The following is a 17186-nucleotide window of genomic DNA, read 5'->3' as shown; positions in this document are numbered from 1 at the left end:
TTCATAACAAATACCTGCAGTGAAACCAGACAAGGCAGTTACATCAAATCCTGGAGCAATATCAACACTTCTGTTGCTTGTACTTTGATCATCAAGTACTTCTGAAGTATTACATGACGAACATTAAGATAGAAATAAGATTAATTATAGTTTTGCATTGTTTGTAGCATTGATTTCATTTCAATAAAATAAAACAACAATATAATTGGCTTTCACGTACGTTTTATACAAACTCTCACATAATTTGCTGGAAACACCCCACGTTGTTCACTTGCTGATGTTCCTACCCACCAACCAGCATCAATTGGATCTATGTTTGTTATGATGTCGCCTTGGTCAAAAGAAATCTCGTCATCGTCCTCTGTACAAATTGTAACATTTAAGATTTAATAAAATAAGTTAATAAGATAATGAATTATTAACGAAAGAAAGAACATCTTAAAAAAATAAAGAACAAAATTAGATCAGTTTATCTAATGAAACTAGTTATTTAAAACATATAACAAGGGTCTTGCAGTGCGATTTTTTCAGTTGAGCAACATTGGATATGAAGAGTACTTATATATCATTTTAAAACAATCCGTTGTGATCATGCCAAATTTTTCATTCAAATTCTAGTTCTAAGCAATATTTTTATAACCAGTATTTAATTTTCAACAATACATAAAAAACATAAACTTTGTAACAAATACCTGCTGTGTAATCGTACAAGGCTATCGCGTCAAATCCTGGTGTAATGTCAACATTTTTATTGCTTGCAGTTTGATCAATATGTGTATCTGGAGAAATAAATAAGCGATAAGAGAGATGTACGTATGATAGAACATTGATTTTATTTTTTTTAAAGAAATAAACAAAACCGATAGTTCAAATTTCAATGTATATATACGATTAAATCATTTTTTGATATTTCAGTGGTGCTTTAGATTGTTCACCCTTTTGATCACTGCAGTAAGCCACTTAGAGTGAAAAACACAGTTCAGCCACCAGATCGTTCCTTGGCACTGATAACCTCTGTACATGACAGAGCAGATGTAATGTGCGGATGACAGTAGGAGGACTTCATGACGATCAATCACATCAAGTAACCTTTATCGTCCGGTAATCGAACACAAGTCGCCCGATTCACAGTCCAAGGCTTTACCTGTTTTAGCTATCCGGACTGGTATTTAATATTTCATAAAAATCATACAAAGCCTTAATGTATCATGTGTTCCGAATATTAAGGCAATTTAGGAAATAAAGTCTATGAACTTTCCCTTTCTTGTTAGTACAATTATTTTGACAGTATAACTAAATACAAATATACAGCAATTTCAACCCTTGTCTTTATATTGTGTATTTTAACAGGCGTGTGTAATGGCATTTCTATACAACAAATTTGTATACACTTTTGCAAAGAGCAAATGAATGGTCGGTGAAATTTGCTAACTGCATTCCGTAGTACTTTTTAACAGTATTTTATAATTATCTAGTACACAAACTTCTTTGGAGATATAAAGTTTGTGTAGTAGATAATTATTAATTAACTGTTTCCAGATTGAAAATAACAGTAATTTAACATTAAATAATCTTGATATTTATATGTCTTCTGCCTTTATTAAAATATATATTGTATGTTTGATGAAATAAATTTTTTTGAGTTGAGTTGGATAAACATAACAATGATTTAAAACTAACTGATTAGATACAAATTTTTCCAAACATGATGTAAGAGTTGATATACATGTAGAATGTATAAAAAATGTTTGATGGACACATGATCACATTAATTGTTTATACCCGGTGGGTTTTAATGTTAAACTATCTTATTCTTGTTCTACAAAATGTCTGTTATTTTAATGTTATCTAAATATCAATTTCTATAGTTCGATTTTGAATACACAAAAATAGCATTCATAACAAATACCTGCAGTTAAACCACACAAGGCAGTTACTTCAGATCCTGGAGTAATATCAACACTTCTGTTGCTTGTACTTTGATCACCATGTAGGTCTGGAGTATTAAATGACCGACATAAAGATAGAATCAAGATTACGAGTAATTATAGTATTGCATTGTTTGCAGCATTGTTTTCATTGCAATAAAGGAAAGAACAATATAATTGGCTTTCACGTACGTTTTATACAAACTCTCACATAATTTGCTGGAAACACCCCACGTTGTTCACTTGCTGATGTTCCTACCCACCAACCAGCATCAATTGGATCTATGTTTGTTATGATGTCGCCTTGGTCAAAAGAAATCTCGTCATCGTCCTCTGTACAAATTGTAACATTTAAGATTTAATAAAATAAGTTAATAAGATAATGAATTATTAACGAAAGAAAGAACATCTTAAAAAAATAAAGAACAAAATTAGATCAGTTTATCTAATGAAACTAGTTATTTAAAACATATAACAAGGGTCTTGCAGTGCGAACTTTTTCAGTTGAGCAACATTGGATATGAAGAGTACTTATATATCATTTTAAAACAATCCGTTGTGATCATACCGATTATTTCATTCTAATTCTAGTTCTAAGTAATATTTTTTATAACCAGTATTTAATTTTTAACGATACATAAAAACATAAACTTCGTAACAAATACCTGCTCTGTAATCGTAAAAGGCTGTCGCGTCAAATCCTGGTATAATGTCAACATTTCTATTGCTTGTAGTTTGATCAATATGTGTATCTGGAGAAATAAATAAGCGATAAGAGAGATGTACTTATCACGGAACGTTGATTTTATTTAAAGAAAATAAAAAAGAAAAAAGGAAATAAACAATACCGATATTACAAACTTCGTCACAATTTGATCGAAGTATCGTGTTTTTTAGTATTTCATCACGGCTTTCTTCATATGACAGATGTATATACAAGTAAATTAATATAATCATCGTCCTCTTCATAATTTTAATATTCAGTGGTGGATTAGATAGTTCACCCTCTTGATCACAACAGTAAGCCAGTAAGATTTAAAAAAGCACTGTTCAGCCACCATATCGTTCCTGAGCACTGATAACCTCTGTACATGACAGAGCAGAGGTACAGTGCGGATGACAGTAGGAGGAATTCATGACGATCAATCACATCAAGTAACCTTTATCGTCCGGGAATCGAACACGAGTCGCCCGATTCACAGTTTTGAGCAATCCGGACGGGTATTTAATATTTCATAAAATATCATATAAAGCTTTAATGTATAAAGTGTTCTGAATTGAGGCAATCTAAGAAATAATGTCTATGAACTTTCCCTTTCCTGTTGACAGTTTAACTATGACAGTATCCGCTAATACGAGTATTTAACAAATACAATCTTGTCATTATAGTGTGTATATAGACAGGCAAATAACATTTCTATGAAAACTCTGAATATAAATTGTGTAAATGAATTCCAAGAATTTTTTAATTCATCGATGACCAAAAAATAACAGGACAATTACTACACGGTAAAAAGATGATGATTAAGATATTAATAATAGTATATCGTTCTTTTTGAATGATTCGATATAATAAGTTATAGACCCTGTATATGCCGGGAAATAAGGTCGAAATTAAGTTCATGATAAATGTTTGCATACTTTGTGTATCTAATTTAATAAGTTTCAAGATCTTATAACAAAACAGACTGAAGCAAATTTTCAAAACTTTCGTTTATAAAATTGAAAAAAGTGTTTGTTCGCATTGAAACTCATTTGGTTTAAGTATTTGGGCATAGAATTCAAGCTAAACTATGAATACAGAAATCAACTATGGAGGGTGATTTATGCCAAAATTACATCTTGCTTTCTTACGTTACATCGTGCTTTCTAACTTGTACATCGTGCTTTCTTACTTGTACATTATGCATTCTGACATATACATCTTGCATTCTGACTTTTACATGTTGCTTTCTTACATGCACATTATGCTTTCTGCTGTGTGCGACTTGCTTAATTTTATGTTGATGTCGTTTTTTAACGATCAATTATTATTCTTTTGTTGATCTGGTATATTAATTCAATAAATTAACCTGCAACTGTTTGTATTTGGGTCTATTTACACAGCTTGAATGACGAATGTCATAAGGTAGAATGCGCATAGCCGAAAGCCGAATGCAGCAAGCATAATACAACGCGACATCTGGTGTAATAATATGTGACACCCAAATTATGCTAACAGGTGGCGCTACAGTTATATTCTCGGTAAAGTCCGTATTGCGGTTCGGATTCAGTTTACCAAGTTACGTCCCTTTGTTTTAAAATTTCCATTTGCACTCATGGAGAAAATATACAAAACGATTTATTCAACATTGTTCAAAGTGCTTGGGCCATAAAAAACTTCATATTAAAATATTTCATCCTCTTGAAAAGTTCTTAAATTTTGACATAGCTTATTTCCAATACCTGTGACCATCCACAACATTTTTAATGTGTTTTTATTAATTAGGACATTTTCTTGCCTATTTTCAAACTAATTTTGTACACACGTTAGATTTTTTAAATTCAACTTGTCAAAAAATGTCTTTTTTTTCACTAAGTTGCTTTATGAATACGGCCCAGGTTCTTGTTCACAGTGTCAGCTTAAAACTGAAGGAACTGCTGCCAAAATCAGCTGATTCTGAGAAAAAAAAATGTCAAAACTGTCGAGTCTGTCAGACTTAAGACAGTTTTGCTTTTTTTTCTTTTGCAGCGGCACGGGCTACCTCTCTTCATTTGAATTTTTATATCACAGGTACCCTCTCATTTTTTAACACATACGTACCCACGAGGCACGACATATGCTTTTATTTGCGTTAATCGTTAAGTATGTAATATTTACATAAAAGTAAGAAATATTACATACATATTTAACGATTAACGCAAATATAAGCATATGTTGTGCCATGAGGGTACGCTGCAAAACCGAAAGTAGGGTGTTTTTATGAATTTTACATTTATTTTTTGACAATATACTGCCATTTGTCCGAAGATGATATATAAATGAACATATTAAATATGTATGATGCAAATATAATCAAGCCCACGGTTCATTGCAGCCCGAAAAGTATGTCGAGGTGTTGGGCGAGGCAAGACATGTCGATTTTTTGTAGCTTATTGTGAAGTTGCAGTACATGAAAAACGGGCACATGACAAATCAGCACATAAATAAAACATTCTAGTGTTCCGTGGTTTATATCTTTTGTACGTGTCAAAACCCCCTTTCCTTATTACATTGAAATTTTACTGGATTGTTATCCATCGCTGGTTTGTTTTTAGCAAAGAATGACCTGTGCATGTGCAAAGAGGGTACTGTTTGAGCAGATTTCACACAGAGGGTACCGATATAGATATGCACCATGGTGAAGCTTTAGTACGAATGATTTCATCATATTAATTGATGAGTACATAAAAACAAAATGTACAAAAATGGTCCCAAGAAATGGTTATAAAATGAATATTGCATGTTTGGCTGAAGATGCCTTATTAGTAGTTTTCTTTAATTAAAGCGTTCATGATATTGGAAATGTATAGCAGATCTTACTCATTTAAAACAAAAAAGTTTTATATACCTTAAGGCAATAGTATTTGCAATACAAACACCACTGAGAATGTAGAAAAAAATGTTTATTAATATCTTCTATGACAAACAATTCATTTGATTTTATAACCATTTCTTGGGACATTTTTGTACGTTTTGTTTTTAAGTACTCATCAATTAATATTATGAAATCATTCGTCCTAAAGCTAAACTCTCACAGTTTGACAGACTAGACAGTTTTGCATTTTTTTTCCTTTTTTTTCTCAGAATCAGCTGATTTTGGCAGCAGTTCCTTCTGTTTTAAGCTGACACTGTGAACAAGAACCTGGGCCGTATTCATAAAGCAACTTAGTGAAAAAAAAGACATTTTTTTTGACAAGTTGAATTAAAAAAATCTAACGTGTGTACAAAATTAGTTTGAAAATAGGCAAGAAAATGTCCTTATTAATAAAAACACATTAAAAATGTTGTGGATGGTCACAGGTATTGGAAATAAGCCATGTCAAAATTTAAGAACTTTTCAAGAGGATGAAATATTTTAATAAGAAGTTTTTTATGGCCCAAGTACTTTGAACAATGTTGAACAACAGTTTTACTGTTCTATTTTATAATTATTTTGTTGATGAAAACAAAAATTCTAAAACCATTGATTTGTAAATGTGCAACTTGTCATTGTCAGCTGGAAATATAATTTGACCTACAAAGTTTCATTAATAAATATAAATATTGGTTAAATCGTTTTGTATATTTTCTCCATGAGTGCAAATGGAAATTTTAAAACAAAGGGACGTAACTTGGTAAACTGAATCCGAACAATACGGACTTTACCGAGAATATAACTGTAGCGCCACCTGTTAGCATAATTTGGGTGTCACATATTATTACACCAGATGTCGCGTTGTATTATGCTTGCTGCATTCGGCTTTCGGCTATGCGCATTCTACCTTATGACATTCGTCATTCAAGCTGAGTAAATAGACCCAAATACAAACAGTTGCAGGTTAATTTATTGAATTAATATACCAGATCAACAAATGAATAATAATTGATCGTTAAATAACGACATCAACATAAAATTAAGCAAGTGGCATACAGCAGAAAGCATAATGTGCATGTAAGAAAGCAACATGTAAAAGTCAGAATGCAAGATGTATATGTCAGAATGCATAATGTACAAGTTAGAAAGCACAATGTACAAGTTAGAAAGCACGATGTAACGTAAGAAAGCAAGATGTAATTTTGGCATAAATCACCCTCCATAATCAACAAAGGAAAGCGGACAAGGCAGGGAAAACCCGATCTTTGCGTAGGCAAACATGACAGATAATTTTAAATAAAATATGTTTAAACTACTTAAATTAAAATTTAATCTAAAATAATAATAATAACAACAATAATAATAATAATAATAATTATATAAATAATAATAATAACAACAATAATGAAGTTGAGGATGTTGAAAAAGTTGCATAATTCATTTATTTAATATAATGTTGAATGCAAACTTTTACCTATTCATTCATTATTAATTCTTAAAAAGCATAGTTTGTAAAGTTGGGCTCGATGTTTTAATTATTTCATCAGAAACGGTGTACGAAACAATGTAACATTTAAAAGATATAGTTATATTTCATATATATTTCCAGTCTTCACGTTAACAATGGCGTATTCAATTGGAATACCTAATTCTTTTGTCATCTCTTCATTTTCAGTCTTTAATTTCCCTCTAGTCTGCTCTTCATTTTCAATCTCTAATTTTTCTCTAGTCTGCTCTTCATTTTCAATCTCTAATTTTCCTCTCGTCTGCTCTTCTTTTTCAATCTTTAATGTGCATTTTTTGTAAATGTATGGGCTTATCAACTTTGACTTGTAATCTGATAAAATAGAATGTGGCCTTGTGAGTTAATTCAAGTTTGCATTTGAAAAAAAAAGCTCATAAAAAGTCAAGTCGTAACATATGTGCTTATCCGAATGAATGTACTAAGACTTAAAAATTAATTTATTTACTTGTTTAATGTATTTGAAAACATCATCAGAAATTCTTGTTCCCTACTTCAGAAAAAGCAAACATTCGAATTATAACGTTTAAATAATGGTTTTCAAATTATGTCAAATGCGTATAACCAAAAGAATAAAAAGCTGTATGTGAAATAACTTGTCATAAAAGTAGCAGAATGTAAACAAAGTAGTATTTTGACTTCCATACAAATACTATTTCATTATAACTGTATTAATTTCATAAGCAACAGAAGCAAAAGACTGTTCATGAAAATGGCTAATGAGTTTCTTTTTGAAAATTAAAAAAAAATACAACAAAAAAACAAAAAACACAAAAATAAAAAAAATTTTAGAACTAAAAATAAAAACATTTCTTGACATAATTGATGAGTAAGTCAATTCCAATTTTCTCGCATTATTACCAACAGTCATATAGGCGGTCGAAGCTTTGAAAGTGCATCACTATTTCCTTTTAATGAATTAGGCCATTAGCTCATTCCTTTGAAAAGGGGATTTTTTTTAAATACTGAACGCAAATTATGAAAATCTATTACTGGTACTGGTAATGGTACTGCATAATTTTGCAAGTACTGGAACTGGTACTTAAGTACAACACCCTTAGTACTGATGCAGCTTTGCTTGTAATATCACTGTTTACCATATCTTTAAACATGACCTAACATTTCTTTGTATGAGTCATGCCAAAGAAATTCAAAAGTATTTCAATGTTTTCAATATGCATCGATTTCCCAAATTCAACACAATTAACATAACATAGTCATCATGCCCCTGACGAAGAGGTTTATGAACATCTGCCATAGAAATGTTTTTCTGAGTAAAATCTTGGGTTTAGCTTGTGTCGTGTGGCGGCTATTAAAAGTATCCTCGTACATTTCAGCCAAGAAATTCTTTCCAATTTCGTGGGTTTTTTTTGGGTGGTTGGTTCCATTATTCCTCACTTGAATAGCTTTGGTTTAGTTTAAACATATTTTATTCCTTTCAATTTTTACAAGATGTACTATGTAAATATATAGAATAAGTATAACTATACATTTTGAAAAAATATCTAAAAGTATTAATGAATTGTCTTCTTCGGAATAGGTTATTTATTATTTTTAGATTACACGTATTTAATGGATGAAAAATGCGAGTGGCATTAAAAAGCTTAATTCGTTGTGGTGTATACCGTCTGCAATTGAAGAAGAAATATTCAGCATCTTCGATATTACAACCGCATTCGCAAGGTGCATTTTCTCTTAAATGATTTATAAATAAATCATCATTTAAATTGCTACATTTGTTACGAATTTGAGCGTGTAAAACCGAGTGTAGAGATCCCCAATATAGAAAAACTAGAAACTATCGGAGGTTTGTATTTCTGTTTAAGCTTGGATTTAAGAATATTAAGCGAGGATGAATTTCTTATGTCGGTATCCAAAGTTATTCCAAAATGAAGTTGGTAATGGAATAAATGAGGTTGCAAAATTTTGAATACGACGTGCTACAGTTGTATATGTATAGTTGCCCTTGTTTCTTAAAACATATATAAGGCACATTGTTAGAAACGATATCAAACAATTAGCTTTTTCAGTATCGCAAGAATAGATAACATCATTTCCATTCATTTCAACATTTAAGGGAGGTATAATTTCACAAATTTTATTTTCTTTCACAAGCTGTTTGACTGTTTTCCAATATGATTCGGGGTTGTTTTCACTATTGTAGCTAAATGAGTATTCTAAATCATTATAGTATTTTTGTTTTGCGTGTGTATTAAGATTATTTACTTTATTTCAAAGTTGCTTATATTTAATCCTATCGTTAATACAGCTTTTGCATTTTGACAATCTCTTTTACGGGAAGTAAGACGTATAATATAGTCGTGACAGGGTTTGTCATTTGCCCTGATAGTTACGTAATTAGAAGGGATACACTATTTTGCAAGGTCAATGAATTAAGGTTGCTTCATCAAGTGTATTAGAGTAAAGAAATGACAAGTCTGTTGTCGTTAATAAATCGTTAAGTTTCTCAACATCAGGGCGGTTATTATACCATACAAGTCTTTTGTAAGGTACTGAATGGGATAATTTAAAATAAATATAAATACAAGAAGCGCGGCGAAAACCAGGTTTTCAACGACCAAGTTTTTATGTGACAGCAATTAATAGGTCAAAGTTCACTGACGTTATTGAGTAGAAGCTGAAAATGCTATTGTTAGCAAATGATCTTAACCTTGCTCCCATATCTAAGTGGCAATCAAAAACTGCCTCACAGCAAGTTTGGTGCCAAAGGGTCAAAGCAAACTCTAGTTATTAGTGAAAACTGAATACATCAACCTTGATCACAGACACCTGGGTAGCAATCAAAAAATGCCTCTTGATATAAGCTACCCATACATCAAGTTTGGTGTCAATAAGCCAAAGAAAACTCAAGTTATTGAGCGGAAACTGAATTATTATTTTTAGTAACATGCAGTGACCTTGAACTTGACCACTGACACTTGGGTAGCAATCCCAAGCTGCCTCTAATATAAGTTATCTATACACCAAGTTTGGTTTCTGTAGGCCAAAACAAACCCAAGTTTTTGAGCGGAAACTGAATTTCTATTTTTAGTAACGGTGACCTTGATCATAAACACCTGGGTAGCTATTCCACACAGCCTCTTGATATAAGCTATCCATACACCAAGTTTGGTGTCAATAGGCCAAAGCAACTTCAGTTATTTATCGCCTGCTAGCCGACTTCAGCATTACAATAACCCGGTTTTCGTTGAAAACCTGGTTAAAAGGTGAAAAAAAGATCAATGATATTCCTCGGTGTCTTAAATTTACCCGAATGAAGAATTAAATTCTGGTCAGAGATATCAATTGGATCAATAAGAGTCGACGAGTTGTCTGCGACTCGTGTCGGTTCCGTAATAACATTTAACATATTATTCAAAATTAATATATCGCGAAGTTTATGGTTTCTTACGTTCAACTGGTCTTCATTTATGTCACCTAAAAAGAACTTACATGATTTATTAAAAGCATTTTATAAACAAATATTCAACCCAAAAGTCTACATTTGTTTAAGGTGGACGATAAATATTAGGTATCAATTTTTTTTTCATAACGGTCTTTTATTTCAATCCAAAAAGATACGGGTGAAGTATTTTCCAAGTCAATTAGCCTTTTTAGATACGAACTTCTATTTGACATTTACCAAAAGTCCACCAGAGTGACACGTATATTTACGGTATATTCCGCTGAAGTTAGTTAGTTTCAAGCTGTCAATATTAATTGAATTGTCAAAATGTGTTTCTGTAATATCAAAGTCTAACCAGTTATCTGTAATATATTCAATTTTATTCCGAATACTTCTTATATTCTGATGAAAAACTGATAAAAACCAATCAATAAAATCATTAGGCCCCGGATGTTATAATGATAAAAGAAAAGAAAAATGTACGTTCAACGACTGAGATAAACTGCTTCGAACAAGTTAACAAGTTCATTTGTCAACTGAATACCGACATATAAAGTAACAAATACCACAAAATGAAGATTAACAAAATTCAAATAGATAAACCAGATTGCAGGTCGTATTATTAACTCATACTGCAATAAAAAGATAAAAACTTTCATTAATACTTTATACGGATGGCTACAATACCGAGTTTTCTTAAGTAACTCTGAGTGCTGTTATAACAGAGTTACCAATGCCCCCTGCCTAAGGGAAGTTTTACATGAATCACAAAATTGTGATATTTACAATAATTGAGGTATGGATCTGGACTTTCAGTGCAAAATTTTGAACAATGCTTGGCTTACAACAATTTCATTTAAGAAATAAAATGAAATAAATCCTGTATATGTGTCAACAGACATACATGTGTATACTTGTTATCACTATCTCAAAGCCACACAATGTGACAAATACAAAATAAATACAGGTTATGGTATGTCACATGGTATATTTCGTGTCCAATTATCAATTAAGGTATGTGGGCAATTCACCAATGACATTTTATTTGTATGTGCGTGACTTAGCATATACCCTGTTGCAGACTATTTGAGGCTTTGACCTCTAAGTGTGACTTTGACCTTTGAGGTAGGGGTCTAGAGGTGTTGCGCATGACATGTGTCTTATTATTATTGCCAAGTTATTTTAAAATCCCTTGATTGATGAAAATGTTATATACCGCACACAAAACATATCCTCGAACTGACAATGTTAAGCTTAGGCACTCATGTGTGATCTTGACATTAAAGGTAGGAGTCTCGCTGTTTCATATGACACATGGTCCTGTTATTGAGAACATTTGTGTCACATGATTTCAAAATCTCTTGAACAATAAAAATATCATGGGCTGCACACAAATATACCCTGTAAAAGACCATGTTAACAATTGATCTCTAAGTGTGGTCTTAACCTTGGCGATAAGGGTCCGGGTGTTGTGCATGACACAGCGTCCTATTATTGTACACATTTATGTCAAGTATTTTCAAAATCCCTTGATGTATGAGAAAGCTATGCACTGGAAACAAAATATACAAGTATAAAATGTCGCTTTTTGTTGCATTATCAAACAATTTGTGAATGTGCGAAGAAATAAAAACACAGACACAACAATAAAATTTCTTGTGGCAATGTTAAGAAAATCAAATTGCTCGTGCTCGATCACGCTACTTTTAGCTAAGGTTAAGTGATTTACAAGTTTTCATTTGTTGTCTGTAAATTACTTCTCCTCAAGGAGATGTTATACTTTACTATTATAACTTAATAAAAATATGACACATAATTACTGTAACATAAATGATTGTTACACTCGAGGAAATAACAAACACACATGATGACCGCCGTTCAGGAACATCATACAACACACATCTATACATAAAGCGCTATAACCAGGTGCATCAGCCCCGGAATTTTAGTCAAATAGTAAAGCATCTCATAACTTAAACTTAAAGGCAAGATATAATGCGTAGTAATTAATAGCGCTAGGCCACGTTACAAGAATAACGCATTACAAATGGTTACTTGTAACTTATTTCCTACGAATAAAAGCACATATTTAATAAAACATTAAGTACTATAAGATACAAGGTATAAAATATTTACTTATACACTGCAAACACCGTGCACAAATGTTGCACACAGAATAAGCAATATTAATAATGAGTGTCTGCACTTTAACATAACGATACATGTTCAATACTGCTATATTTAACACGTTATCACATAAAGTATTATTTGACACACCAATGCTTTACAAAAGTCCTAATTCCGAAGAAGAAACAGTTGCATGTGTTTTGTCATAATTGTCTTTGACAAGCATCTTACCGTCAATACTCCATGCTGATTTAAGATGTCGAGCCTTCACCATCTGTCTGGGCTCCTTCATAATCCTTAAATATTAATTATGGTTCATAATCTGTGCTCGTCTCTTGATTAAATCCTCATTAAGGTTCATAATCTGTGTTCGTCTCTTGGTTTAATTCTCATTAAGGTTCATAATCTGTGCTCATCTCTTGGTTAAATCCTTATTAAGGTTCATAATCTGTGCTCGTCTCTTGGTTAAATCCCCATTAAGGTTCATAATATGTGCTCGCCTCTTGGTTAAATCCTCATTAAGGTTAATAATCTGCGCTCGTCTCTTGGTTAAATCCTTATTAAGGTTCATAATCTGTGCTCGTCTCTTGGTTAAATCCTCATTAATGTAAACATTTCTAAAAGAACGACTATCCTGAGGGGTTTTTTTTAAGAAATTGTCTGTGAAAACGGAAGCTAGTAAATGTCACTAAAATGTCACGCTTTGCATTTGATTTACTGCCTGTGCGATGAGAACGGCCGATGTCCTCGATATCTATTTATGTGCACATGTCCTTCCCCACCTGGATAACAATGTCATCGGTGCTTTCGCCTGGAACAATGAGGAATCCGGAAATCCGAACCTTGTTTCGCCTACTATTCTGCTCGGCCTCATCCCTATGTAGCTCTAGCTTTTCAACCCGTCCGGTGACTTCCTGTAGATCAAGTCTCAGAGCTGTGTTTTCATCTTCTAGCTTGCGAATCCTATCTTCATATGCTTGGGATACAGAGGAGATTTTAGCCTTGGTAGCTTTTGTAATGGATTCCTGAATAAAGGACTTGAGCTCACCTTTGAGAGCATCTTTTGACAATATTTGATATAGATGGCATATCACTAGTATTAAGTTTCAATTCCAGTTTGCTGTATTTACAAGGGTCTACATTAACAGACGACCCTGTGCCTTCTGTTTCACCAGACGTACTAATATTCAAGTTTATTTTCTTTTCGGGATTACGGGAATCCTCCGGGGTTGTTGGTGAGTAAGGGGAAGACCTTTTTCTATCTTCTACTGAAGGATTATTCATTTTCATAATAGCCACTATATGCCTTTGGTAATTATAGACTTTAAAAAGCGTATGACATGTATAACATATATAACTGACCTGTGTATTGTCCAGTTTATTGACAAAGTAATTCCATTTATATCCACCGAGGCACAAAGACGTTTACGCGTGTCATAACACGTACACAAACTACAAACATTTTGATACAATCAGCAACACCAGTAATAAATCAACAATATCATTATTTCCGTGTTGTTATTTTTTAATTAATCAATAACACAAGAATTTACATTAATTCAAGTTCTAATTCTAATTCTAATGCTAGTTCCGAACATTTAAACACATAAAATCATCAAAATATCTCAGAGCCGCTATTAAGCGGCAACCATTATGCTCGAGTGTGATAATTATGCAGGCTTCAGTGTTGTTATATTTGTCTGGTCTTTCGGGATCATTGAGTCCAGCACTTTTATGTGTTGAGAATTGAGTACCACTAAAGCCGGTGCTAGCAGGCGTGAGGAATGTTGCCTTTTTACATTATCCCTCATGTACAGACTCAATCAAACCGAGTCTGCAATTTTCATGTAACTTTGCTGTTTTTAATGCTTCCGAGGGATCAGTTTCTTCCAGATGTTTATAACTCTGATCCCCTTTCAAAATAACGTTTTATTTAGTTTTTCCCAATGTTTTGTCGTTTAGACAAAATCGTTTAGACAAAAGCGGTTTGTATCAGAGATGTTAAATTTCTGATCCTTAAAGATCGTTCAGCACGACATTTTTATTGTGCTTGTAATTAAGTTATTTCTATTCGGCTTATTTCTTGTTGTGTGGTTCCAGTATCCCTCACTTGAATATTGTTGAATCACCCATAGGATATGTGGCCTGCTGTTTAAATTTGTCTTTTGACGTATTATCTGTGATATGCAGGCTTCATAACTTCTGACCCCCTTTCAAAATTCCATTTTATTTAGTTCCGCCCATTGTTTTCTCGTTAAGGGCACACGCATCTTCTTACTTGGGACCATATGCCGCTTTTCATGGAATGGCACTTACGTGTCACATTAAAGGTTCCATGATAACCGCAATATGAACACATATGCGGATGTTTCAAAATTCCAAATTGTACCAGTTCCTGTTAAATGTTTAATTCTGTTTAAGCCGGTGCTAGAGGGGCGTGGACGGTAGTTTGCACTTGACAGTACCGTCAATGAACAGGCTCAATCAAACCGAGCCTGCAACATTTTCAATTTTGCCTTGTTGGGTTTTCTTTGGGGAATCTTATTTTCACTATTGTATTATCCTTTTTCATTTTAACGTAATATATGTTATCGTATACTGTCTAAATCGAATTTGCGTTTTTACAGTCAACTAAATCTTGTCAAATTCAACGTTTTTCGTAACATGTTAGTAAAAGTATCCTTTTATAAACAAGATCAACAAGGAAAGGAAGCGTTCAATGAAGGTTCCATTATAATCGACGTATGAACATATCTGCGGATGTTTCTAAATTCCAAATTTCACAATTACCATTATTTAATGTTGAATTCTGCTTAAACCGGTGCTAGGGGGCGTGGACGGTTATATGTACTTTCCAATACCGTCAATGAACAGGCTCAATCAAACCGAGCCTGCAACATTTTCAATTTTGTCGTTTTGTGCGTTCTCTAGGGAGCATTATTTCTCTGCTCCTATTAAGTATTGGATTCAACTTTCTATTTTATTGACGTCTTATTTGACTGCCATTTAAACGCATTTAATTAAATATTGTGGTAAAGTCTACGAAAACAAGACGATCATCTCTTTTGGTCTATAAAAAATCTGGTTAAATGTTGGATACTTTTACAAGCTTCAACTGTCAGTACATAGGAATTTAAATGAGCAATTTATACTACATCGCTAACAATGTGTCGCTGTAGGAAAGATATATATATTTTTTTAAAATCAACCGATCAAATCTGACACTTATAAAGTCTGATTATTAGGTATTTGCTATTTGCAATGATTAATTACTAAACACCAAGTTTATTTAAATTAAATTCAAATGCTTTACCTTTTAGAAACTTTTCAGACTCCGAAGTATTTTCAAAATCATCAAGATAGTTGTACAGGAATTCAAATGTTAGTCTACAATCCGGACTTTGATGCCAACATTGAAGTATCGTGTTGTAAAACTCGTCAGGACATTGTACAGGTCTTGGCTGCCGGAAATAACCTCTCATTAACTTTTGTAAAGTCTCTTCCTTTTCTAAACCTGTAAGAGGTTCGATGTCTTTTCTTTGATATATTTTGAGTGCAATTAACAAAGGAATATTATAATGTTATAATGTGCTTTTAAGGAAAGACTGCATGGATGTTTGGGGCGTCGTGGATGAGAGGTTAAGGTTGTTTACTTCGAACCACTGGCCCCTCACCGCTGTGGGTTCGAATCCCGACAGTGACTTTGGATTCTCTCATGTACGGAATCTATTCAGCTAGCCTACGGAAAGTCGGCGGTTCTAATCAAGTACCCGTTCGTGCCTGAAATATACACGGAAGGGCACCTTAGGTCTTCCTCCACCAGTAAATATGGATTGTTTGCATATTACCTATGATGTGTTGGTGTGACGTAAAACCCAATCAAACAGATCCATATACCTTGGTTCTAACATAAGCTTTGAATCAACGTGCAATAACATTTGTATGTTATTAAGATTTTAACAGTTTTATCTCGTTTAAAGATAAATACATTTATAGTTATGCAGGCCCGGCTCGGTACTACATTAGAACTTTGCAGGAAATAACCTTAAATATGATAAACAAGATCAACAAGGAAAGGCGGCCTTCAATGAACTCCTTGACCACCCAAATATTTGCCCTGGCTTGCCCTTAAGCTTTATACCTCAACAACTTCACTAAAATATTTAGTTGCTGAGTTTTTCCCTTATGAGCGCCTAACTACTTCTTAGATCTTAACCTTGAAATGATACAAACATTATTTTGATGCTTCGAAATTAACAAATTAAACACATCTGCCAATAAAAAGAACAAAGCGAGCCGTTGCTTGCTATTTAAAAGCTGAACCTGTACATTTATAACTAATTAATAAATAACGTCATCGATTGTAGTTAGTATTTCAAGGAAATGTCCTCTACAAACAGGTATTAATTAATTAAATTCTCTTTGAAAGTTTAACCATTTGTTGCTATAGCTATATATAAAGTAACCTGCATACGGCACTCCACCAAATGTGATAATTTCGTACATCACAACTCCAAATGACCATACGTCAGACTTTGTACACAACACACTTTCGTCTGCAACTACTTCCGGTGCTGTCCATTTCCATTCCGTGTCCCCTAAATGAT

At 32.9% G+C, this 17186-nt stretch overlaps 1 protein-coding gene across 1 annotated transcript in view; it reads right to left on the bottom strand.

Moving 5' to 3' along the window:
• Positions 1 to 212: 212 nt before the first annotated feature.
• LOC132722752 (tyrosine-protein kinase HCK-like) overlaps positions 213 to 17186 on the bottom strand; it is a 30544-nt gene continuing 13570 nt past the window's right edge. Inside the window, exons 12-16 of the mRNA XM_060707296.1 lie at positions 17046 to 17177; positions 15893 to 16093; positions 7170 to 7361; positions 693 to 779; positions 213 to 361 (exon numbers count right to left, since the gene is read on the bottom strand). Coding sequence (XP_060563279.1) covers positions 213 to 361; positions 693 to 779; positions 7170 to 7361; positions 15893 to 16093; positions 17046 to 17177 — 761 coding nt within the window. The remainder of the gene's footprint in view (positions 362 to 692; positions 780 to 7169; positions 7362 to 15892; positions 16094 to 17045; positions 17178 to 17186) is intronic.

The sequence above is a fragment of the Ruditapes philippinarum genome, unplaced genomic scaffold, assembly GCF_026571515.1.
Source record: "Ruditapes philippinarum isolate M1 unplaced genomic scaffold, ASM2657151v2 ctg2952_1_1_1_1, whole genome shotgun sequence".
Taxonomy (NCBI): domain Eukaryota; kingdom Metazoa; phylum Mollusca; class Bivalvia; order Venerida; family Veneridae; genus Ruditapes; species Ruditapes philippinarum.
This window is presented reverse-complemented; position numbering and strand designations above follow the sequence as displayed.